At 39.5% G+C, this 25157-nt stretch overlaps 1 protein-coding gene and 1 long non-coding RNA gene across 11 annotated transcripts in view; one reads left to right on the forward strand and one right to left on the reverse strand.

Moving 5' to 3' along the window:
• The window catches only part of EXOC6 (exocyst complex component 6), a 200034-nt gene that overhangs the window by 169793 nt on the left and 5084 nt on the right, over positions 1-25157 (reverse strand). For 2 of the 10 annotated variants that reach the window (XM_044754067.2, XM_044754063.2), the window contains exon 1: positions 17686-17841. The exons of 3 other annotated variants lie outside the window; for them this stretch is intronic. In XM_044754067.2, the coding sequence (XP_044610002.1) occupies positions 17686-17786 (101 nt within the window). In that variant the 5' untranslated portion in view covers positions 17787-17841. Of the gene's footprint in view, positions 1-16970; positions 17463-17685; positions 17842-25157 lie in introns of those variants that run through there. 5 more of the 10 variants (XM_070487127.1, XM_070487114.1, XM_044754079.2 and 2 more) reach the window with 5 other exon arrangements.
• On the forward strand, positions 17554-20422 carry LOC139040409 (uncharacterized). The gene is made up of 3 exons (XR_011494928.1): positions 17554-17691; positions 18082-18249; positions 19828-20422. It is a non-coding gene; the product is annotated as an uncharacterized lncRNA (long non-coding RNA).

Here is a 25157-nt window from a genome sequence, read left to right on the forward strand (position 1 = left end):
ACATACAAAGGAAACCCCATAAGGTTATCAGCGGACTGCTCAGTAGCAAGCTTACAGGCTAGAAGGGAGTGGCACGATATATTTAAAGTGCCGAAAGGAAAAAACCTACAGCCAAGAATACTCTACCCGGTAAGGTTATCATTCAGAATGGAAGGAGAGAGAAAGAGTTTCCTAAACAAGCAAAAATTAAAAGAGTTCATCACCAAGAAACCAGTTTTACAAGTAATGCTAAAAGGACTTATTTAAGTAGGAAAGAGAACACCACAGATAGGAATAAGAAAATTATCACCAAAAAGAAGGCAATAAAATCACTGGTAAAGGCAAAAATACAGTAAAGGTAGCAGATCAACCACCTATGAAGATAATATGAAGGTCAAAAGACAAAACTACTAAAGTTACCTATTTCAATGATAAGAGGGTAACAGATACACACACACACAAAAAGAAGTTAGATATGATATCAAAAACATAAAATGTGGGAGGAAGGGAGTAAGAGAGTAGAGCTTTTAGAAAGAGGTCAAACTATGGGCCAGCCAGTGGCGCAGCAGTTAAGTTCACGTGTCCCAATTCGGTGGTCCAGGGTTTGCTGGTTCAGATCCCAGGTGCGGATGTGGCACTGCTTGGCAAGCCATGCTGTGGTGGGAGTCCCACATATAAAGTAGAGGAAGATGGGCACAAATGTTAGCTCAGGGCCAGTCTTCCTCAGCAAAAAGAGGAGGATTGGCGGCAGATGTTAGCTCAGGGCTACTCTTCCTCAAAAAAAAAAAAAGAAAAGAAAAAAGAAAGAGGTCAAACTAAAGAAACCATCAACTTAATATAGACTGTTATACATGCAGGTTATTATATATGAACCTCATGGTAATCACAAACCAGAAACCTATAACTACACAAAAAACTAAGAGAAAGGAACCCAAATATAATACTAAAGAAAGCCATGAAACCACAAGGGAAGAGAGCAAGAGAAGAAGAAAGGAATAGAGAACTACTACTAAAACACCCAAAAAAAGTAACAAAATGGCAATAAGTACATACTTATCAATAGCTACTTTAAATGTCAACAGACTAAATGCTCCAATCCAAAGGCACAGGGTGGCCGACTGGCCAAAAAACAAGACCTGTATATATGCTGCATACAAGAGACACACTTCAGACCTAAAGATACTCACAAAATGAAAGTGAAGGGTTGGAAAAAGATACTCCATGCAAACAGAAATGAAAAGAAAGCTGGGGTAGCAATACCTATATCAGACAAAATAGACTTTAAAACAAAAACTATAACAAGAGACAAAGAAGGGCACTACATAATGGTAAAGGGAACAATCCAACAAGAGGATATAACACTTGTAAATATCTATACACCCAACATAGGAGCGCCTAAATATATAAAACAATTATTAACAGACATAAAAGGAGAAATAGACAGTAACACAATAATAGTAGATGACTTTAACACTCTACTTACACCAATGCATAGATCATCCAAACAGAAGATCAATAAGGAAACATTGGCTTTAAATAACACATTAGACCAGATGGACTTAGTAGAACATTCCACCCAAAAACCGCAGACTACACATTCTTTTCAAATGCACATGGAACACTCTCCAAGACTGGTCACATATTAGGCCATAAAATAAGTCTCAATATATCTAGAAAGACTGAAATAATACCAAGCATCTTTTCTGACCACAACGATATGAAAACTAGAAATCAACTACAGGAAGAAAATCGGAAAAGCCACAAATATGTGGAGATAAAACAAAATGCTACTGAACAATGACTGGGTCAATGAAGAAACCAAAGGAGAAATCAAAATATACCTGGAGACAAATGAAAATGAACATACAACATGCCAAATTTTCTAGGATACAGTAAAAGCAGTTCTAAGAGGGAAGTTTTTAGCAATACAAGCCTACCTCAATGAACAAGAAAAATCTCAAATAAACAATCTAACAGTGCAGCTAAAGGAACTGGAAAATAACAAACAAAGCCCCAAATCAGTAGAAGGAAGGAAATAATAAAAATCAGAGCAGAAATAAATGAATTACAGACTAAAAGAAAAATAGAAAAAAAATCAATGAAACCAAGAGCTGGTTCTTTGAAAAGAGAGACAAAATTGACAAACCTTTAGCTAGACACACCAAGAAAAAAAGAGAGAAGGCTCAAATAAATAAAATCAGAAATGAAAGAGGAGAAATTATAACAGACACCTCAGAAATACAAAAGATTATAAGAGAATACTATGAAAAGCTATACACCAACAAATTGGATAATCTGGAAGAAATGGATAAATTCTTAGAATTATACAACCTTCAAAAACTGAATCAAGAAGAAACAGAGAATTCAAATATACCAATCACCAGTAAGGAGATCAAAGCAGTAATCAACAACTTCCCAAAAAATAAAAGTCTAGGACCAGACAGCTTCCCTGGTGAATTCTACCAAATATTCACAGAAGACTTAACACCTATTCTTCTCAAACTCTTTCAAAAAGTTGAATAAGAGGGGAAGCTTCCTAACTCAATCTACTAAGCCAACATTACCCTAACACCAGAAACAGACAAGGACAACACACAAAAAAGAAAATTATAGGCCACTATCACTGATGAACATCAATGCAAAAATTCTCAAAAAAATACTAGCAAATAGAATGCAACAATACATTAAAAAGATCATACACCATGATCAAGAGGGATTTATTCCAGGGATGCAGGGATAGTTCAACATCTTCGAATCAATCAACATGATACACCACATTAACAAAATGAAGAATAAAAGTCACATTATCATCTCAATAGATGCAGAGAAAGCATTTGACAAGATGCAGCATCCATATATGATAAAAAAAAAAAAAACTCTGAATAAAATGGGTATGGAAGGAAAGTACCTCTACATAATAAAGGCCTTATATGACAAACCCACAGCTAACATCATTCTCCACAGAGAAAAACTGAAAGCTATCCCTATAAGAACAAGAACCAAACAAGGATGCCCACTTTCACCACACTTACCTAACACAGCATTGGAAGTCCTAGCCAGAGCAGGCAGGCAAGAAAAAGAAATAAAAGGGATCCAAATTGGAAAGAAATAAGTGAAACTGTCACTATTTGCAGATGCCATGATTTTATACACAGAAAATCCTAAAGAATCCACCACAAAACTTTTAGAAATAATAAATGAATACAGTAAAGTTGGAGGATACAAAATCAACATATAAAAGTCAGTTGTGTTTCTATACACTAACAATGAAGTAGCAGAAAGATAAATTAAGAATACAATCCCATTTACAACTGCAATAAAAAGAATAAATATCTCAGAATAAATTTAACTAAATAGGTGAAAGATCTGTACACTGAAAACTATAAAACATTGTAGGGGAAATTGAAAAAGACACAAAGATATGGAAAGATACTCTGTGCTCTTGGATTGGAAGAATTAACATAGTTAAAATGTCCATACTTCCCAAAGCAATCTACAGATTCAATGCAATCCCTATCAAAGTTCCAACAACATTTTTCACAGAAATAGAGCAAGGAATCCTAAAATTTATATGGAACTACAAAAGACCCTAAATAGCTAAATGAACCCTGCGAAAAACGAACAATGCTGGAGGTATCACACTCCCTGATTTCAAAATATACTACAAAGCTATAGTAAACAAAACAGCATAGTACTGGCACAAAAACAGACACACAGATCAATGGGACAGAATCAAAAGCCCAGAAATAAATCTACATATCTATGGACAGCTAATTTTCAACAAGGGAACCAAGAACATACAATGGAGAAAGGAAAGTCTCTTCAATAAATGGGAAAACTGTACAGTCATGTGCAAAAGAATGAAAGTAGACTATTATCTTACATCATACACAAAAATTAACTCAAAATGGATTAAAGACTTGAATGTAAGACCTGAAACCATGAAACTTCTAGAAGAAAACACAGGCAGTACACTCTTCAACACCGGTCTTAGCAGCATATTTTCTTTTTTTTTTTTTTTTAAAGATTTTATTTTTTTCCTTTTTCTCCCCAAAGCTCCCCGGTACATAGTTGTATATTCTTCGTTGTGGGTCCTTCTAGTTGTGGCATGTGGGACGCTGCCTCAGTGTGGTTTGATGAGCAGTGCCATGTCCACACCCAGGATTCGAACCAACGAAACACTGGGCCGCCTGCAATGGAGCGCACGAACTTAACCACTCGGCCACAGGGTCAGCCCCTTAGCAGCATATTTTCAAGTACCATGTCTGACGAGGCAAGGGAAACAATAGAAATAACAAACAAATCGGACTACATCAAACTGAAAGGCTTCTGCACAGCAAAGGAAACCATCAACAAAACAAAAAGACAAACTAACAACTGGGAGAAGATATTTGCAAACCAAATATCAGATAAGGGGTTAATATCCAAAACATATAAAGAACTCATACATCTCAACAACAACAACAAAAAAAACCAATTTAACAATAGGCAAGAAGATCTGAACAGACAGTTCTCCAAAGAAGATATAGATATCCATGGAGATATAAATGGCCAACAGGCACATGAAAAGAGCTTCAACATCAGTAACTGTCAGGGAAATGCAAATCAAAACTACAATGAGATATCAACTCACTCCCGTCAGAATGGATATAATTAACAAGACAGGAAACAAGTTTTGGACAGGATGTGAAGAGAAGGGAACTCTCATACACTGCAGGTGAGAGTGCAAACTGGTGCAGGCACTATGGAAAACATTATGGAGATTCCTCAAAAAATTAAGAATAGAACTACTATATTATCCAGCTATTCCACTGCTGGATATTTAAGCAAAGACCATGAAAATACAAATGCATAAAGATACATGCACCCCTATGTTCATTGCAGCATTATTCACAATAGCCAAGACTTGGAAGCAACCTAGGCGCACATCAACGGCCAAATGGATAAAGAAGACGTGGTTTATATACACAATGGTATACTAATCAGCCATAAGAAACAACGACATCTGGCCATTTGTGACAACATGGATGGACCTTAGCCTATTATCCTAAGTGAAATAACTCAGAGAGAGACACTCAAATACCATATGATTTCACTCATAAGTAGATAACAACAACAACAAACAATCACATCGAGACACAGTCTGGATTTGTGGTTACCACAGGGGAAGGGGGGAGGGTGGAGGGCAAAAGGGGTGACTAGGCACATGTATGTGGGGATGGATTGTAATTCGTCTCTGGGTGGCGAACATGATGTAATCTACACAAAAAGTGAAATATGATGATGTACACCTGAAATTTATATAACGTTATAAAATACTGTTACTGCAATAAAAATAAATTGAAATTTTAAAAATTTTTAAAAAGAACATGAAAGAGCCCAATGATGGACAGACATGGAAAATCAATTTTATCTGCCTTGGTTTACAATATTGGAGTCTTAAAATAAGCTAAGGAATATGTTTAAAATTCCACAACACTTGCTCAATTTTGTTGTGTTCGCTTCCTCGATTTACTGATTAATGACCTGCCTATAACATAAAAGGTGAGTCTTTACTTTCTGTGTAATCTGCCTAGACAACAGTGAGTCTGTTTTGCCAGAACAATTTCCTGTGCTTCATGTGGACTTCATTATAGTCTTATTTAATAAACAAACAAAAAAAAGGAAGGTTTGGGGCTGGCCTGGTGGCACAGCGGTTACGTGTGCACGTTCCACTTTGGAGGCCCGGGGTCACCGGTTCGGATCCCGGGTGGGGACATGACACCACTTGGCAAAAGCCACACTGTGGTAGGTGTCCCACATATAAAGTAGAGGAAGATGGGCATGGATGTTAGCTCAGGGCCAGTCTTCCTCAGCGCAAAGAGGAGGATTGGCAGCAGTTAGCTCAGGGCTAATCTTCCTCAAATAAAAAAGAAGGTTTCCTCTTACTTATAAAAAGAAGTGTGGTTCTTCACAATCAAGTTATCTATGTTTTTTAAATGTTTCACTTTCACTTTGATTAAATAGGTAACTAAGTATTGCTTGTCAGGCCACTTCTGACAACTGTTTTGATTTGGTCTTCCCAAATTTGCATCCTAAATATAACAAAATAAAATAAAATAAAACTTTCAAGTTATCTTTTACACCAAAAAACTATCTTTGAGATTTCCCAGAGGAACCCTGGAAGAGCACAGTTATTTATTCTTTCAGCTTATAAAAGAAAAAATGCTAGAAATAATTAGGTTTGACGTGTTACTGTAGTAAAAGTTGCACGGGAAGAGGTGTCAAATTAGAGAGATGCTCAGCCTTCCTAGGTTAAATTTGCACAGTAAAAAACAACGTAATACAAACACTTCTGAAATTGTATTCTTCATGAGAAGTCCCTGAAGATTTGTCAATTTATTAGAAGTTCCTTGCTAACCATAATTATGTTTTCATTAATCAAAGCTTTTAAGTAGTAATGTACTGATAGAAAATTTGACTCTCCACCATTCTGATAGTATTAGCTACAGTAATAAGCAAACCATAGCCATCAAGCACTCTGTCATCTACAGATAGTCTCTGTTTTACTCCGACGCTTGCCTGAAAGCTCTGCTATAAAGTCAGAATTTGTCTCTTCAACAATGAAGAATAGTTTCAGAGGCTTGTGGTACTTCAAACTATTGACACTTCACAAAATAGACTTTTTTAAAACTTAAACATAGAATAACCATAGGACCCAACAATTCCACACTTTAGGGATATACCCCCAAAAATTGAAAACAGGCATTCAAACAAAAATTTGTACATGAACGTTCATAGTAGCATATTCACAACAGCCAAAAGGCAGAAAAAACCCAAATGTTCATCAACTTATTAACAGATAAACAAAATATGGAATAGCCATTCAATGGAGTATATTCAGCCATAAAAAAGTAAGAAGTGAGGCTGGCCTGGTGGCACAGCGGTTGAGTTCGCATGTTCCACTTCAGTGGCCCAGGGTTTGCCAGTTCAGATCCCGGTTGCAGACCTACACGCCATTTGCTGTGGCAGGCGTCCCATATATAAACTAGAGGAGATGGGCATGGATGTTAGCTCAGGGCCAGTCTGCCTCAGCAAAAAGAGGATTGGTGGCAGATATTAGCTCAGAGCTAATCGTCTTCAAAAAAAGAAAAGAAAAGAAAGAAGTACTGATACAGGCTACAGCATAGATGAATCTCAAAAAAATTATGCTAAAGTCAAAGAAGTCAGACACAAGAAGCCACATATTATATGCTTCCATCTAAATGAAATATCCAGAATAGATAAACCCATAGAGACAGAAAGCAGATTATCAGGCTAGTAGAAAAGGCCAGGAGAAGAGGGGGAATGAGAAATGACTGTTTAATGGGTATAGAGTTTCCTTTTGTAACAATGAAAATGTTTTGGAACTAGATAGAGGTGATGGTTGCACAACATTGTGAATGTACAAATGTCATTGATTGTACCTTTAAAATGGCACCTTTTATGTTTTGTGAATTCTACCTCTATTTAAAAGAAAAAGAAGCTTCCAGCACTCATGAACCTGCTTCCTAATGAAACAATCATAACTAGTGAAAACTACTGAAGAAAAAAAAAAACCATTTGAAGTCTCTGAAAATTGTCCTAAGAGCATACAGCAAATGAAGAAACATTTAATCAAGAATACCTACTAAATACTTGGTAACAACAGTAAGAGTTTGTGGCCCTTAAACCACAACCCACACCCTTCCTCCCTAACCCCCAGCTCAGCATGAGAGAAGCTCCATCCTGGGTGGGTGTGGGGCTAAGAAGACAGGGCTTCCTCTTCCCCCAGGTTTCAGTCAAGGGTCAAAGAAAGGGCAGGCACCCAGCACTTCTCATCCCCATCCCTCTGTGTTGCAGAAACTAAAATCCAGGTGACTGTGGCCAAAAGGGTAGGGGCTCCCTTCTTCCACCCAGCCCTTCTTCCTCTACCTAGCCCCATGAAGGGTGTCACAGGACAAAGGCTCTACCACAGATACAACAACCAAGAATACGGGGGTCTCAACAGCCCCACCTTGCTCTCTCATAAAACAGAGGCTCCACACTGAGTGGCAAGCCAAGAAGACTGGAGATTACTGCCCCACCCAGAGTCCTGCTTTTAAAGCAAAGGTGTTACTCTAAGGAGCAGGCCACAGTTCCTGCCTCCACTCTGGAGCAGTGGCTCAGAGATTATACCCAAGAGGAGAGGCAGGAGATAACTACAGAGAGCTGCAAAGCTCTCTCCAAGGAAGCTGACTTTATTTAGGACAGAGTGTGTGGAAGTTCAAACAAGGGCATTCTCAAAAACAAAGCAGATTTTGGTGGCAAGCAATTGAGAAGAGGCTGGTAGCTCCATGAGAGTAATAAGCTAAATCACAGTTTACCAAAGAGAACGTGGGAAAGAAAAGATGAAGAAGAGCCGTCCTGCAGTCAAAACAAACATCAGGGGCCAGCCCTGTGGCTGACTGGCTAAACTGACACACTCCACTTCAGCAGAGTTTCGACGGTTCAGATCCGGGGCGCAGACCTTGCACCACTCATCAGGCCATGCTGAGGCAGTGTCCCACATAGGAGAGCCAGAAGGATATAAAACTAGAATATACAACTATGGACTGGGGGGCTTCAGGGAGAAGAAGGAAAAAAAAAAAGATTGCAACAGATGTCAGCTCAGGTACCAATCTTTAAGAAGAAAAAACAAAACACATCAGAGATTGGCCTGAAAAACCACCACTGCACTCCAACACGTATCTAGACACTATGTTCATAGCAGCATTATTCACAACAGCCAAAAGACGGAAGCAATCCAAGTGTCCATCAACGAATGATGGATAAACAAAATGTGGTATATACACACAATAGAATATTATTCAGCCTTAAAAAGGAAGGAAATTCTGACACATGCTACAACATGGATGAACTTGAGGACATTATGCTAAGTGAAAAAGCCAGTCACAAAACAACAAAGATTATATGATTCCACTTATATGAGGTATCTATAGTAGTCAAACGCATAGAGACAGAAATAGAAACGTAGTTGACAGGGACTGGAGGGAAGTAGTTACTGTTTAATTAACACAGTTTCAGTTTGGAAAGATGAAAAAGTTCTGGAGATGGATAGTGGTGGTAGCTACAACACAATGCATGTACTTAATGACAGAACTGTATATGTAAAAATTGCTAAAATGGTAAATTTTCTGTTATGTGTATTTTACCACAATTTTACATAAATAAGATTAAAAAATCAAGATTGGGAAGATTAGGGGATTTAATCCACTAGAAAAATCATTAAGCCAGGAAAAAATGTGAAATACAAAGGTAAATGAAAAAGTTATGTCATTTATTCCTTCGACATTTATTGAGCACAATCTAGTTGGATGTGTTCCAGCTGCTGGTGGCACATTCATCTCCCAGCTGCTAAGGACTCACAGCTGCACTTCTCTGGAGACTTGCACTTCTCTTCTCTAGAGATCTGCAAGGAGGAGGCACTTCACCCAGTGATGCCTGGGAGATTATGCCCCCCAACACACACACTTTCTGGGGGCAGCCTGCTCCCAATGAGAGATTATTTGAGGTGAGGGTAAAAGCAAAGCCTCTTTGCCTAATGGTGGAACAACTCTGTGATGTCATTCAACGTCCGGAGCTCCCCATGAGATCAGGCAGAGGCTAGACAACAGCTGAACCCACAGTTTTGCTGATCTCCTCTTCCCTATCCCATTTCCCTCACTTCTACAGGTTTCATCTGAAAGTATTCTCTCAACAGATCACCTGCATAACAAAAACAAAAAAAAAGTTACTACTGCAAAGAGGGCCAACTTTAACTGGGTCAGACTGTGAAACACCATATGCCCAGAATATTGCTGAAAACAACAGATCAGTCAACCAGCAATTACTGGAGTCTAACAGCTGAGTGTGATACCAACAGAGGCAGACAGCTGAGAGAAAGAGACAAAGAGAACTCTGCTAAAATTAGTCATTTCAGAGTGACTGTGTACATGCCAAGACTGCACCCTCTGAGGAACAAAAGCAGAGGCTTCACACTATGAGAGAAATACACTTGACTGAAATAGTTCAGCCAAGGCACTAAACAAACAAACATAAACAACAACAAGCCCCAGAGGGTGGTAGGAATCAATATCAAGAGTTGCCATAATCTATTATCCAAACTTTCTAGTTTTCAACAACAACAACAACAAATTATGAGTTAAGCAAAGAAACAGGAGACTGTGACTCATATGCAGGAAAAGAAACAAGCCCTGTGAGAGGGCCTAGATGTTGCATTTAACAAAGACTTCAAAGTACTATGTTCATAATACTGAAGAAAATCATGATTTAAAAAGTAAAGGAAGGTATGATGACAATGTCTAATAAAATAAAGAATATCAATAAAGAAACAGGAATTATAAAAAAGAACCAAATGGAAATTCTGGAGTTTAGAAGTCAATAAGAGAAATGAAAAAGTCATTAAAGGATCTCAACAGTAGATGTGAACTGGCAGAAGACAGATTATTTGAAGATAAACTAATAGAGATTATGCAATCCTAAGAACAGAAAGAAAAAAGAATGAAGAAAATGAAGAGAGCCTCAGAGAAATGTGGATCAACATACCCATGATGGGAGCACCAAAGTAAGGAAGAGAAAAGAGCAGAAAGAATATCTGAAGAAATAGTGACCAAAATTTCCCAAATTTGATGAAACATTAATCTATACATCTAAGATGATCAATGAATTCTAAGAAGGATAAACACAGAGATTCATAATCAAGCACATCATAGTAAAAATAATAAAAGACAAAGGAAAAATCTTGAAAGCAGCAAGAGAAAAATCACTTATCATATACAAGGGAATCCCATTAAGGTTAACAGTTGACTTCTCATCAGAAACAGTGGAGGCCAAAAGGCAGTGGGCAACATACTCAAAGGGCTAAAAGAAAAAATGGTCAACTTAGAGTGTTATAGCCAGGAAAACCATCTTTCAAAAGTGAAGGTGAAATAAACATATTCCCAGATAAACAAAAACCGAGAGAATTAGTTACTAAAAGACCAGCCTTAAAAGAAATACTAATGGAAGTTTTCACCATCAAAACAGTGAAACCAGATGGCAGTATGAAGACACACACACAGACACACAAAAAAGCACCAGTAAAGGTAGCTAAGTAATTATAAAAGACAATATAAGTGCATCTTTCTTAACTGATTTAAAAAACAACTGCATAAAACAACATGTACGTAATTCTATTGGTGGGTACAACATATAGAAATGTATTTGACATGAGCAGCACAAAGGAGGTGTGTGAGAGCAAAGCTGTCCTAGAGTAAAAAAATGGCACAAAAACCCAGCAACAAATAAAGAAATCAGAAATAGTAAATAAGGTTAGAACTCTATAAACATATACTTGCTCTCCTTTCTTCTCTCAGCTTCTTTAAGAGACAAAAAGTTATATAAAGTAAGAATTATAACAATGTTTTGTTGGGTTTGTAACATAAATAGATGTAACATGTAAAACATTAATAACTAAAAGGGGAAAGAGGTAATAGGGCTATATAGGAGTTAAATTTCTTTATTTCACTGGAATTAAGTTATAACAAATCTGAAGTTGATTCTGAGAGCAAACACTAAGAAATAACTTTTTTAAAAATACTAAAAAAATCACTAAAGTAATTAAAATGATCATTAATTAAAATGTTACATTAGAAAATATTCACATAAGGAAAAAGAGTAGCGAAAAAGGAACAGAAGAAGAAAAAGAAAATGAGACATATAGAAAACAAAGAGTAAAATGGCAGGCGTAAATCCAACCATATAAATAACACTAAATATGAACGGATTAAATAATCCAACAAAATAGCAGAGATTGTTAAACTGGATTAAAAAACAAGATCCAACAATTTGCAATCTATAGGAGACACACTTTAGATTCAAAGATAAAAACAAGTTGAAAGTTAAAAGACAGAAAAAGACACATGCAAAGAGCAACCATAAGAAAGCTAGTGTAGCTATACTAACATCAGACAAAATAGACTTTAAAACAAGTCTAGGCATAAAGAGGGATATAAAATATCATAAAATGGTGGTAAAAGAGTCAATCAATCATGAATATATAACAAGTATGCACATATATACACCTAACAACAGAGCCCAAAACTACATGAAGCCAAAACTATGCATTATCCAATAAGTGAGAGGACCACTAAGCAACCAAAAGATCAAAAAGGAAGTAGAAGACTTGAACAACTATAATCTAATGAGACCTAAGAGACACCCACAGGATATTCCACCCAACCACAGCAGGATACACATTCTTCTCAAGTGTACATCGAACATTCTCCAAGATAGACCATATGTTAGACCATAAAACAAGCTTCAATAAATTTAAAAGGACTGGAATCATACAAAGTATAATTTGATTTGAATTTTTCTAATGACTAATGATGTTAAACATCTTTTCATGTGCTTATTTGCCCTCTGTGTACCTTCTTTTGTGAATTATCTGTTCAAATCATTTACTCATTTTTTAATTGGGTTGTTTGGTTTCTTATCAGTCTTAAAGACTTATTTCATACATTCTGGATGTAATTTTTTTAATCAGATATGTGATTTTCAAATATTTTCTCCCGGTCGGTGGCTTGTTTCTTAAGTTCTTTAACAGTATCTTTGAAGACCAGATGTTCTCAATTTTGAAGAAGTCCAATTTATCAAATTTTTCTTTTATGTATTATGCTTTTGGAATAGTATCTAAGAAATCTTTGCCTGACCCAAAGTCACAAAGATTTTCTCCTCTGGTTTCTAGGAGTTTTATAGTTTGTATTTCACATTTAGATTTACAATCCATTGTGAGTTAATTTTTAAACACAGTACAAAGAACGGATCAAAGTTCATTATTTTGCATATAAATAGCCAATTGTTCTACCACCGTTATTTAAAAAGACTATCCTTTTCTAATAAATTGCCTTTGCATCTCTACCAAAAATTCATTGACCATATGTATGAATCTATTTATGGAGTCTCTATTTAGCTTCACTGATCTATCTTGATGCTAGTACTACACTTTCTTAACTTACTGTAACTTTATAATGAATCTTAAAACTAGGTAGTTTAAGTCTGCCAACTCTGTTCATCTTTTTCCAAGTTAGTTTGGCTATTCTAGGTCCTTCCCTTTTCCATATGAACTTTAAAATCAGCTTGTCAATTTCTACAAATAAAAAAATTCTGCTGGGATTTTCATTGGGATTGCCTTACGCCTAAAGACCAATTTGGGAAAACTGACATCTTAGTAATAGTCTTCTGATCCACGAATACAACATATGTGTGCATTTATTTGGGCCTTCTTTACTTTCTTTCTTTTCTTTTTTTAAATATTTTATTTTTCCTTTTCCTCTCAAAGCTCCCCTATACAAAGTTGTGTATTTTTAGTTGTGCGTCCTTCTAGTTATGGCATGTGGGATGCCACCTCAGCACGGCTTGATGAGTGGTGCCATGTCCACACCCAGGATTTGAACTGGCAAAACCCTGGCCCGCTGAAGCAGAGTGTGCGAACTTAACCACTTGGCCATGGGGCTAGCCCACATGGGTCTTCTTTAATTTCTATCAGCAATGTTTTACAGATTTCACATACAAGCCTTTCACAACTTTTGTCAGATTTATCCTTAAGTATTTCATATTTTTTGATGCTATCAATTTTTAAATTTCCATTTCTGATTGTTCTTGCTAGCATATAGAAACACAGTTCGGTTTTGCATATTGATCTGGTATCCTATATCCTTGCTAAACTTACTTATCAGTTCTAGCAGCTCTTCTATAGATTCCATAGGATTTTCCCTATGGATGATCACGTTGTCTGCAAAATAAAGGTGGTTTTTCCAATCTAGATACTTTTTTCTTAACTTATTATACTGGCTAAGACCTCCAGTACAGTGTTAAATAAAAGTTGTGAGAATGAACATCCTTGCTTTATTCCTGATCTTAGGAGGAAAGAATTCAGTCTTTCACCATTAAATTTAATGTTAGCTATAGGTTTATTCATAGATGCCCTTTCTCAGGCTGAAGAATTTCCAATCCTAGTTTCTGAAGGTTTTTATCAGGAATGAATGCACAGATTTGTCCATGCTTTCTCGGCATCTATTAAGATGACCAGACAATTTTTCTTTTTTAGTTTAATATGGCAAATTATACTGACTGATTTTTCAAATGTTAAGTCAGCATGCTTTCTTGAAATAAACTTCATTTGATCATGCTGTATTATCTTTATACACTATAGGTTTAATTGGCTAAATTTTGTTTAAAGTGTTTTCATCTGTGTTTATGAGTAATATTGGTCTATAGTTTCCTTTTTTAGAAATGTCTTTGTTTAGTTTTGTTATCAGGTTAATTCTGACCTCAAAATGAGTTGAGAAATATTCCTTCTTCTTCAGTTTTCTGGAAGAGTTTTTGTAGAATTGGTATTAATTCTTCCTTAAACTTTATAAAATTCACCAGCAAAGCCATCTGGGCCATGAGTTTCCTTTTCGGGGAGGTTTCTAACAGCAAATTCAATTTCTTTAATCAATATAGGATTATTCAGTTATCTATTTCTTAAATGAGATTTGATCATTTGTATCTTTCAAGAAATGTGTCTATTTCTTCCAAGTTGTCAAATGTACTGGCATGAAGTTGTTCATAATATTCCTGTATCTTTTTTAATATCTGTAGATTCTGTAGTGATGTTACCTCCCTCGTTCCTTATACTGGTATCAGGAATTGGTGATTCCTGATAATTGGTATCAGCTCTCTTTTTTTCCTAGAGGTTTATCAATTTTACTGATCTCAAAGAACCAGGCTTGGTTTCACTGATTTTCTCAATTGTTTTCCTATTTTCCATTTCATTAATTTCCACTCTGATCTTTATCATCTCCTTTCTTTAGCTCTTTTGGACCTCAATTTGCTCTTCTTCTTCTAGTTTCTTAAGTCAGAAGCTGAGGCCATTTATTTGAAATTGTTCTTTCACAGTAGAGGTGTTTAGTGCTATATAAATTTCTAAATACTGCTTTAGCTGTATCCCACAAATTCTGATATATTATGTATTCATTTTATTCAGTTCAAAATACTTTCTAATTTCTCTTTTGATTTCCTCTTTCATCTATGTGTTATTCAGATGTGTGTTATTCAGTATTCAAATATTTGGGAATTTTCCAGAGTTTTCTATTATTGATTGCTAATTTAATTCCATCATGGTCAAAGAACCGTATTACGTCAGGCCCTGTAAAAAGTGTATAACATGCTTCTCATTTAATCATCTATCTTCCTCCATAAGGCCAGATCTGATAAAAAGTGAATCAGGAAAAGGTCAGGCTGAAAAAAGAAAAATAATAACAACAACATAAATCTACAGGCCAGCTAAAAGATAACTGAGAAATAACGAAAACGATTAATCTTAACACTGAAATATTTATGGATGAATTGATGTCTGAGATTTGTTTCAAAATAATCCAGGGTAGGGGGCTGCCCTGTGGGTGCCTGTGCTCCGCTTCGGTGGCCTAGAGTTTCACCAGTTCAGATCTGGGGCGCGGAACTAGCACCACTCATCAAGCCATGCTGAGGTAGTGTCCCACACAGCACAGCCAGAAGGACCTACAACTAGAATATACAACTATGTACTGGGGGGCTTTGGGAAGATGGAGGGGGGAAAAAAAGAAGATTGGCAACAGATCTTAGCTCAGGTGCCAATCTTTAAAAGAACAAAACAAAAAAATAAGGTGATGAAGAGTGGATAGGGGAAAAGATCAAACGAGATTGGCCAGGGGTTGAATTGAAGCTAGATGACAGGTTGATGGTAGTTCACTACATTATTTTACTTTATAAAACATTTAAATTTTCCCATAATAAAAAGTTTTTAAAATTTTAATATTAGCACTTCACTCAGTGAAACCTAGGGAAAAAAAGAAGTAGCAGCTTAAACACTGTTTAAGAGAAAGGACTGTTAGCAGTGCCTTTTGTGTGTGTGGACAAAGTCTCCTTGTAAATGAGAGATGACAAGTGTAAATATAGGATACGCATGAGTCACTGGAATTTGCTAAAGAAAGAGCGTGGGTTTCAACAAAGTGAGCAGGTGACACAATTGCCTGGCAAAAGAGGACAGAATAAGAACAATATCATGAACACATATATTCTGTTTGCGTCACCAAATCTCTCAACATATTCCAAATTTTTCTTCTAAGTTAATTTCATCTTTTTTCAAGGATCTGCCTAGCACATTTTCCCAAGATGAAACAACTCCGCCATAACCAATACTGTTTCAAAATGGACTGTTCTGATAACTATACAGCATACCGTACTGTTTCAGTTTCACCAGGCAGTGAGGAAAACAAAGCTTCCTTTCCATCTATGATTTCTACCTGCATTACCAAAAGTACAGTGTTTTATGAAAAGAAATAATTCTGTTGAAAAATTAAGGAAAAGCACCAATTATGCTTATCATATCATAGCAGGAACTCCATGTGACAAAAATTTATCAGGTGCCTACTACATGCTTGGTGTTAGGGACATAGCAGTGAACAAAGAGGAACAGCCCCTAATGTCCTGGTCTTTCTAGGCATCTAAACACCACCCCTTCTCATTCCACGAATAAGGAAATCCAAGTCCAGAGAGGTTAAATGATTTTTGCCCATGACCTACCACACTTCATCAGTGGTAGGACTATGGCAAAACAAGAACCCAGGTCTCCAAACTCTCAGGGCAAGGTGGATTTACATTATAACTTGAACTGGCTTCACTTTATGCTACATCCACGGGTCCACAAAACACACAGCGCTCCATTTCTAGGATGTGTATCCCGAAGAAAATGATAATGATAAAGCACAATCAGTCCTAACTTCCCTAAGTGAATCATAATTTCATTATCACCACTGTGAAAGATGAAGCTTTATATTTAAAAGGCACTCATTCTTGAAGAGAGGGCCTAACCTAATCTTATGGATCAGTACAGTGTCCGGCTAATATTCTATTAGGGCAGCAGGTATTCAGTCTGGAATATTCATTACCTGGTACTATCTTTAAACGGCGGAGATCCGTTTTAAAATAAACGGGGAAAGTAATGCAAAATTAACGAAACGCTCGTAAATAAGTAAAAGCTTCCCTGCCTCCAGAGAGGCGTGCCCAGGGAGCGCACGGTCACCCCAGCGCGTTCCTGAGCATCAGCTCCTCCCCGCCAGCCACGCTCGCTTCTCGGCCCCTGCGACCGCGGGGGCGGCGGTAGAGGCACCCGTGTCTCTCGCTCAATTTCAGTTCTCCCCCGCCCGCCGCAGCCCCGCGCGCCAGGGGTGCCACCTGCGCGCGCCTGGGCACCGCATCCGCCGGCTGCCGGCACTGAACCTTCGCTCCCGGCACGCCCGGAGCCAAGACGTCCTCAACCCAGCCGCCACCGGGGGCCCGGCAGGCCCGAGGCGCGTCCCCAGGCCGGGGACCGGCGGCCAACGCGGGGCGGCGCCGCCGCAGCCACACCCACCGGCTGCGCGGTGACAGCTCCCGCGGCTGAGGCGGGCCGAGCCGACAGGTGCCGCGGCCTGTCCCGCTCCGCCTCGCCCCGCCCCCGGCCCGGGGCCCGGCCCGGCCCGCGGCGCCGGAGCGCCCCCGCCCGCCTCCGCGCGCACCACCTGTGGGGCGGCTCCGCGCGCGGCCGACGGCGGACGCCCCGCCCGGCTCCTGACGAGCGGCCGGCGAGGGCAGCCCGAGGTCCCGGGGGGATGAGAGCTTTACCGGAGGGTAGGCCCCACGCAGGCGGTGTCGGTGCTCTCGATCTCCTGCAGGATCCGCTCGTGCTCCGGGACGGTGCCCAGACCCTCACCGCCCTCCGCCATCTTGGTTGGAAGCTGAGGGGCCGGCGAGGCGCGGCGCCGCGCGGACGGCGGGGGCGAGCGGCACGCGGCGCGAGCGCGAGGGGGCGGGGGAAGGGGCGGGGCGGGCTCCCAGGGAGCGCGGGGCGCGCGACCCGGTACCAGGTTCCGGTCCTCGCACCTGCCAGGGACTAAGGTGTCGTCCGCGGCGGCGAGAAGTAGAGCCGCGTCGCCTTCAGCTCTCCCCCGCTACTTGCCCCTCGTTGCTGACTGGAGCCTGGCCTGGCTTTAACATGTATTCTTGTATTCTGTGTGCCAGACCCTCTGCTATGCGCTGGGGATACCTTAGTCACGAGAGAGGTCGACGATCAAATCATCACCCTCAACCTGGAATAAAAGCAACGGGAACTTTGAACAAGGAGGCCTGATGTGCTCTGGGTGGTGGAGAGTCAAAGAAAGGGAAACGTTCTCGGGAAAAAGCAAAAGTGTGAGTGGGAGTAAGATTTATTTTAAGAAGGAACCAAGAAAATCCCAGCTGACGACCATGACGACCGCTCTGGGTGGATTCATGTCCCTGCCCACAGAGTTCAGAGGCCGGTCAACTTGGAAATAAATTACAAGCCAGAAAATTTAAATGACGAAAAAGCATGGCGCTTTATGGCAAAGATACAAGAGAGACCCAGGGCAGTGTATGATTTCATGCCAAAGTCCTTGAGCCCTTGTGCCCCCGCCAAATTGCCGTAGCTGGGATGACGAGGGATGGAAGCTCTTGAGAGGAGTGGCCGTCAGAGAGATGGGAAGGAGAGGTGGGTGGCTTGGGCAAGGGTACTAGTGTAGAAGAGTCCTATTTAATGACATGTTTGTGGGACGCTGAGCAAACCAGTTTGTCATGATCAAAGCAGCGACTGAAGAATATTAATCAGGAAGAGAGTGCAAACCTAACCCTGAGGGACGCTTATTTTTCTGGTCTCCATTAATCCGAGGCTCAACTTCCCTTTGAGTCAACCAAGCTCTTTACTATCTAGCTGTGTAACTGATCCCCTTCGGTGAGCTTTTACTAGAAGCATCCCTCCATTCTCTTCCCCACAAAAGCCCTGGGAGGTGATGTTGCATAGTAGTTAAGAGTGTGAGCTTTGAAGACAGGTGTGCTCGATTTAATTCCTGGCTCCTTCACTTCACAGCTGAGTGACATTGGGCAAGAACCTACTTCCTTTGTATTTCAGTTTCCCCACCTGTAAATGCCCGTAATAGTAGTATCTACTTCACATTGCTATCCTATAGTGTATTATTTTTCTATTGCTGCTGTAACAAATTATCACAAACTTAGTAGCTTAAAACAACTCAGATTTATTATCTTACAGTTCTGTAGCTTATAAGTTCAACATAGGTCTCACTGAGTTAAAATCAAAGTGTCCACATGAGTGTTCCTTTCCAGAGGTTCCATTCTCTAGATGTTCCATTCTCTAGATGAGAATTCATTTCCAGTTTCAAGAGGCACCCCACATTCCTTGGCTCATGGCCCCCTTTCTCCATCTTTAAAGCTGGCAACATTGCATCTCTCTGACCATTCTTCTGTAGTCTCATCTGCCTCTGACTCTGCCCTAGGCCGGAAAAGATTCTCTGCTTTTAAGGACCCATGTGATTAGGTTGGACCCAACCATATAACTCTGGATAATCTTCCATCTCAAGGTCTTAACCTTAATCACATCTGCAACATCCCTTTGACATGTAAGGTAACATATTTACAGGTCCCAGGCTTTAGGACATCTTTGGTGGGGGGGGCCGTTATTCTGCCTGCCACACTTAGTAAGGGCCCAACAAATATTAATAACATATATAAATGTCCTCCTTCCTATTAATATGAAATTTCTGTCCTCCTTGGAAAGTTCTACTCAAATTTATCTCCTTCATAAAGATTACCTTAACTAATCACAACCTTCTCCGCTGACTAGATTCAATTTAGCACATTTATCCACTCCACCAACAACTGTTTTAGTAGTTTGCACTTGTTTGCACTTTTGATACATTTGTGAGTTTTGTTTGTTTTTGTACACTTGGCCCCTAGGGAAGTGAAATGTGGCTGACCTCAGTGCGTGCTGGCTTGGAAGACCAAGGAATCTCTGCTACATCCAAGTGCCCATTCTACCAAGACACCCCACAAGCCTGTTTCCACTGCCGTGATGGTACAGGAGAATCTAGATCTCCTCTGAGAAATCCCCTTCCTTGTGCTTCAAGAATATGCAGAAACAAAAAATCTTCCCAAGTCCACCAGGACTGTCAGACCACGTTAGGGTCCTTGAGTTCAGAAATGACTTTTTTTTTTAATTTTGCAATTTCCTATGGTTCCTCATAGAGTTCTGCACAAGGCTGAGAGAACACTGGGGAGTTTTGAAACAAGACAATGCTGAAGCTCTGAAGCCATTGGAAAGAGTTCAGGATGAGTTGAAAAGGAGCATTCCAAACAGGTCTAAGCATAAAGTAGGAGTTTGATTAATCCGTGATTGGTAACACTTAGGAATTAGAACAATATCAAATTGTAAAAAAGTTAGTTTCTTCAAACTTGCTCTTTATATATTGACATTAAATATAAAACCCTATAATGTGGATGTATTCAGTTGCCTTAACAGAAATGTGTAGCAATAACAAAAAATGTTACCTTGAATTCCCTGATGCCCACTTTTGTCAAGAGCTCCAATGCAAGAAATAATATTTGTGGACCTTTGTCCGAAGATAGATACTTCATCCACTCCTCTGGTTACTTAAAATGTTATCCTTGGATCAAGCCAAATCGCTGGACCAACACCCCAGTGTTTTGGCCCTTCACGCAGTTGTTTTTTATTATGTAGCAAAAAACTGAATTTTTTCTTAGCTGACTGCCTGTCCAATTACAGAGGCACCACCCCCTGGTGTTAGCACATCTGAATTGCAGGTTTAGCTCTTGAGAGGAAAAAATAAACCTTTGGAAAATTGAACCTGAAATCCAAACATAAGAAATCAGGACAAATTTTATATCTTCTTACAATGAGAATAGAAAGCCAGTTCTCTCTGCAGGAAATGGTAGACTCTCTTTGCCCAGTCAGTGCGCATGGCCATAATTCATTGATCTGAAGGGTTCTGAAGCACAGGGCCACAGTTCATGTGGCACAGCCAGCTGCTTATTTGGCAGCCGTCCCCTGGTGGGGCATTCCTTTCTTGAGCATTCACTATCCAGACCTCTCCCCCTTCTCTTCACCAATCCTGACACCATCTCTCCAGTCGCAGCTCCAAATGCCCCAGCTCTGGGCAGCCAGCCCTGCTTCGGTGTTCTTCCCTCCAGGCCTGTTTGAACACCTGCCCGTAAAGTGTGCCTCATCAGAGGCAGCAGTCCTTCCCCTCGATTCAAGTCAAGATGGAAGGAAGTCCGTACACCACTTCTCCTTCCGAAACAGCTTTTGCTGCTTCCCTTGGGGACTTCTGACAGTTCTGTTAGTATCGAAACCTTTTGCTAAGAATTTAAAGCCAAATGTCCTAAATAACTATGTAAATTTGATTACGGACATAACAAATACATAAATATGCAAAAAAAATAGTCTATTCTAAAGTGATACATTTCTAAAAGGCTCTAAAATAATTTCATAATAGTTCACAATAAATAACCATAATAGTTATTTATTGAGCACTATTTGCTAAGCCGTTTATATCATCTAATTTAATCTTTACAAATTTAATTAGTAATTTAACTGGTAATTAAATTAGTGTTAATTTTACTAAAATATAATTTAATCCTGTGGGGTACTTTTACTATCTCCAATTTAATTTGAAGAAATTGAGTCTTACAGAGATTAAATCACTTGTCCAAGTGTATGCAACTAGTGAGTTGGAGAAGATGGAGCTATTAACGAGTTCCTGTCTTTCTTGTTAATAAGAAAGTCAGCCAAGAAGAATGTGGTGTTTTACCCCAGCGATAATGATTGCGTCAGTCTAGTCTGAGGAGATGAGGGTAGTAGGGCACACACAGGCAGATTGCACTGGCATTTTGAGCTATTTTTCAGGCAGTGGATATTGACTTCGAGACATCTACCTAAAATCTATCTTCAGCACTCCCAGGAGGGAAAAGGAAGACCGGCAGGGCAGGAGCTGCATTCTGTGTCCAGTATGAAACTAACCAGCAAAGTAAGGATTTAACCTGTAAATAAACTCCTAGTCACTAATGACTGTACTTTGAGCCACTTGTCTACGGGCTAATAACCAATCTGGGAAAGCCCCTCCCTCAGAAGGAGGCGGTAGAATGCAGCTGCCCTGGTCTGGCACTTAACTGTTTGGGTTCCAATTCCAGCTCATCTCTCACTAGATGTTGGGCCTCGGGAGAGTTACTTAACTTGTCTAAGCTTCAGTTTCTTCAAGTGTGAATTAGGGACAATAATAGTCCCTAGCTAACCAAGTTGTGTGAGGATTAAAGGAGATTATATATGTGTGTGTGTGTGTATATATATATATATATATATATATATATAATGTTTAGCCCAGAGCTCAGTCAACCTTAGCATTGGAGACTAGGATTATCAGGCATTTGTTATTAAACCAGGAAGCCCAGAATTTAGCTTCCTTCTTGATAAAATAAATATAAAAACCAGATGCTTAAGTGTTCTTTTTTCTAATCAATAACAAAATATCCTAATTTTGCATCAGGGTTCTTTGATCCTGAACCTCGTTTTTTCTGGATGCTCGATGGGTGAAAACTGCCTGCGATTTGTTTCTGGTTTTGGAGGGGGAAGCAGGACCATGTCTTTGGGTTGGGCTCGTGGTTCCTGATCCACTTTAGCAAGCCCTCTGGATCCTGCTTCTAATTCAAGTGCCTCTTCATCGTCTTTGGAGGCAGTGCTCATCCTTTAAGGCACGTCTCATGGTAGTAAACTGCTACGTCTGTCTCCACTTCCAGTCAAAGGGGCAATGGTCTGTATTGTTTACTACCCAGCCCAGTTAACGGTTGTTAAATGAATGATCCACGTGCAAAGACTTCTGATATTAAGCTTAATGTCGCAGAAGCATGTCTCACGAGGTAAGGTACATCTCTACAAAAAGATTCCTCTCCCCACTCCCGGGAACCCTATAGCAGGCTTCCTGATGTTTACCCTCTCAAGACTTTGCTAATATCATTCAGATATTTCTTAAAGAAATTAAAGAAACATTAATGACTTTAATTAATTAATTTAAAAAACAGTCAGATGTTTCTTAAAGAGTTTAAGAGCCCTTATTATATGATTGCAGGACTTTATCAAAACGTAAAGTACATGGGGCCAGCCTGGTTGCACAATGGTTAAGTTCGGGCACACCACTTCTGCAGCCCGTGGTTCATGAGTTCAGATCCCAGGTGCAGACCTACACACCGCTCATCAAGCCGTGTTGTGACGGCATCCCCCATACAAAATAGGGGAAGATTGGCACAGATGTTAGCTCAGCGACAATCTTCCTCAAGCAAAAAGAGGAAGATTGGCAACAGATGTTAGGTCAGGGCCAACTTCCTCACCAAAAAAAAAAAAAGTACAAGCAGTCTTTCTACATCTCTAAAAAACTAACCCTTTCTGGTGCCTTTTAGCCACTCTTCAGGGACTTCAAGATAGCTACACTCCTCCAGCTTCTGCCTTGTTGGTGCAGTGACCCCACGTGGCCACCCTCTGTAAGTACAAGGGCATGTGAACAAAGCCCAGCCAGGCCTGGGAGGATTTCTGTTGCAAAACGGTGTCCAGGAATCTGTTGTTCCATAAAGATCTGGACCCCACAGTAGAGAACAATAGAAGGAAATATGAAATTGAAGCCAAATAAAATCAGTTTTTCTGAAATATAGGCCAGTCTTCAGAGAAGTTCAAAAGCAATTAGCCACAGGTTCTTTTCATTCGACAACTATTTTTATTGAATGCTTGCTGGTGCCAGGCTCTCTGCTAACCTCTCACCCAGTGCTGGCTCATCTGTGTGTGACCTATGCAGTTGCGCTTTGCTCAATGCTCTGCCATCACCATCTTGTAATTCTTAATAATTTTTGAACAAGGGGGCCTGCCTTTTCATTTTGCATTGGGTCCCGCAAATTGTATCACTAGTCCTGCCCTCAGAACAATGTCCTGAAAGCACCATTAGCTCGTTCATCCCAAAGCTAAACATTTTACAGTCCATTGAACCGTTAAAGAGAGTTATTGTTTTCTTTGAGTTTCTCCCTCTTTCCTTCCTCTGTTCTTCCTCCAGCTTATGAACAACATTTTCTCTTCTCTCTCCTCTTTCCTTCCTTCTCCTCCTTGTCAGTTTTTTTATTCTTTTTCCTGTTCAATACACTCTCTAGTCCTCACTTTCCCCACTTAGCTTTCCTTTATTGCCTTTTGCCCCTTCTCCCTCTTCTCTCACTTGTCCTATTTTTCCTTTTTTCCCTCAGCAAAATGAATTTAGAAATGTAACTAATGCAATGTAGTAAAATGATAATAATGATAATAATTACGCCCTGGCCACTTTCTGCAAAATATCATCCCAGGACCTCCCTATCCCTCGTCCCGTTTGGTTACTCTTTATAACACTTATTACCACTTTTTAATGTGTTTATTTCTAGCTCTCTTCCCTCAAACACAAGCTCCCTGTGAGCGGGGAATTTCCAGGTCTTGATCTTAGTTTTTCAACAAGACTTTTGACCACCCTAGAGCACCGCCTGCCACACTGTTGATGCCCCATAGATACTTATTTACTGAATGAATATTTGCTATGTATGAAACATTACATTAAATACATTTAATACTTAGTTCATGTAATCCTTTTAATAGCACTATCAGGAGTTCTAGAGGCAAAATTTGAACCCAAGTCCTTCTGGCACCAGAGCCCGTTTGCTTAACCACTAAATAAACAAAACGATCTCCGTGATTGGAATACTTGGTTCCCAAACATAAAAATGTTGTTTAACTTCTCTTTAGTATTGCTCTGAAGATCAAATAGCTAATACTATCATTTAAATGTCCAGCAAAGATTTGGCAGCTACACAGCCCACTCTCATCAGGGACCCCAGGCTTTCCTGAGGTGCTATGGACGTGGCCGGCCTCAGTCGTGGTTAGGCCCACATTTATTTCTGAACAGTTTCTCTGGACTCCATTTTACATCCACAACGTGGAGCATACTACACCACTCTAATTAGAGATTAAATGAGGTCCTGACATTACATTGGTGTAAAGTATAAACATTAGTAAATATGCTGTTGAAAAAGCGATACCTCTCTCCCCTGGCTATTATGCAACCAAAATACAAAATTTACATTACTCAATATTTCCTACCTGTGCAGAATTTCAAGACATTGTAGTGCTTGTCTGTTTTAACACCGTAAGGTATATATTTATTAAATTATACTGGGCTATATATCCCAGATGTAAATTAGATATAATAATAACA

This window comes from Equus asinus, chromosome 2, assembly GCF_041296235.1.
Source record: "Equus asinus isolate D_3611 breed Donkey chromosome 2, EquAss-T2T_v2, whole genome shotgun sequence".
NCBI lineage: Eukaryota > Metazoa > Chordata > Mammalia > Perissodactyla > Equidae > Equus > Equus asinus.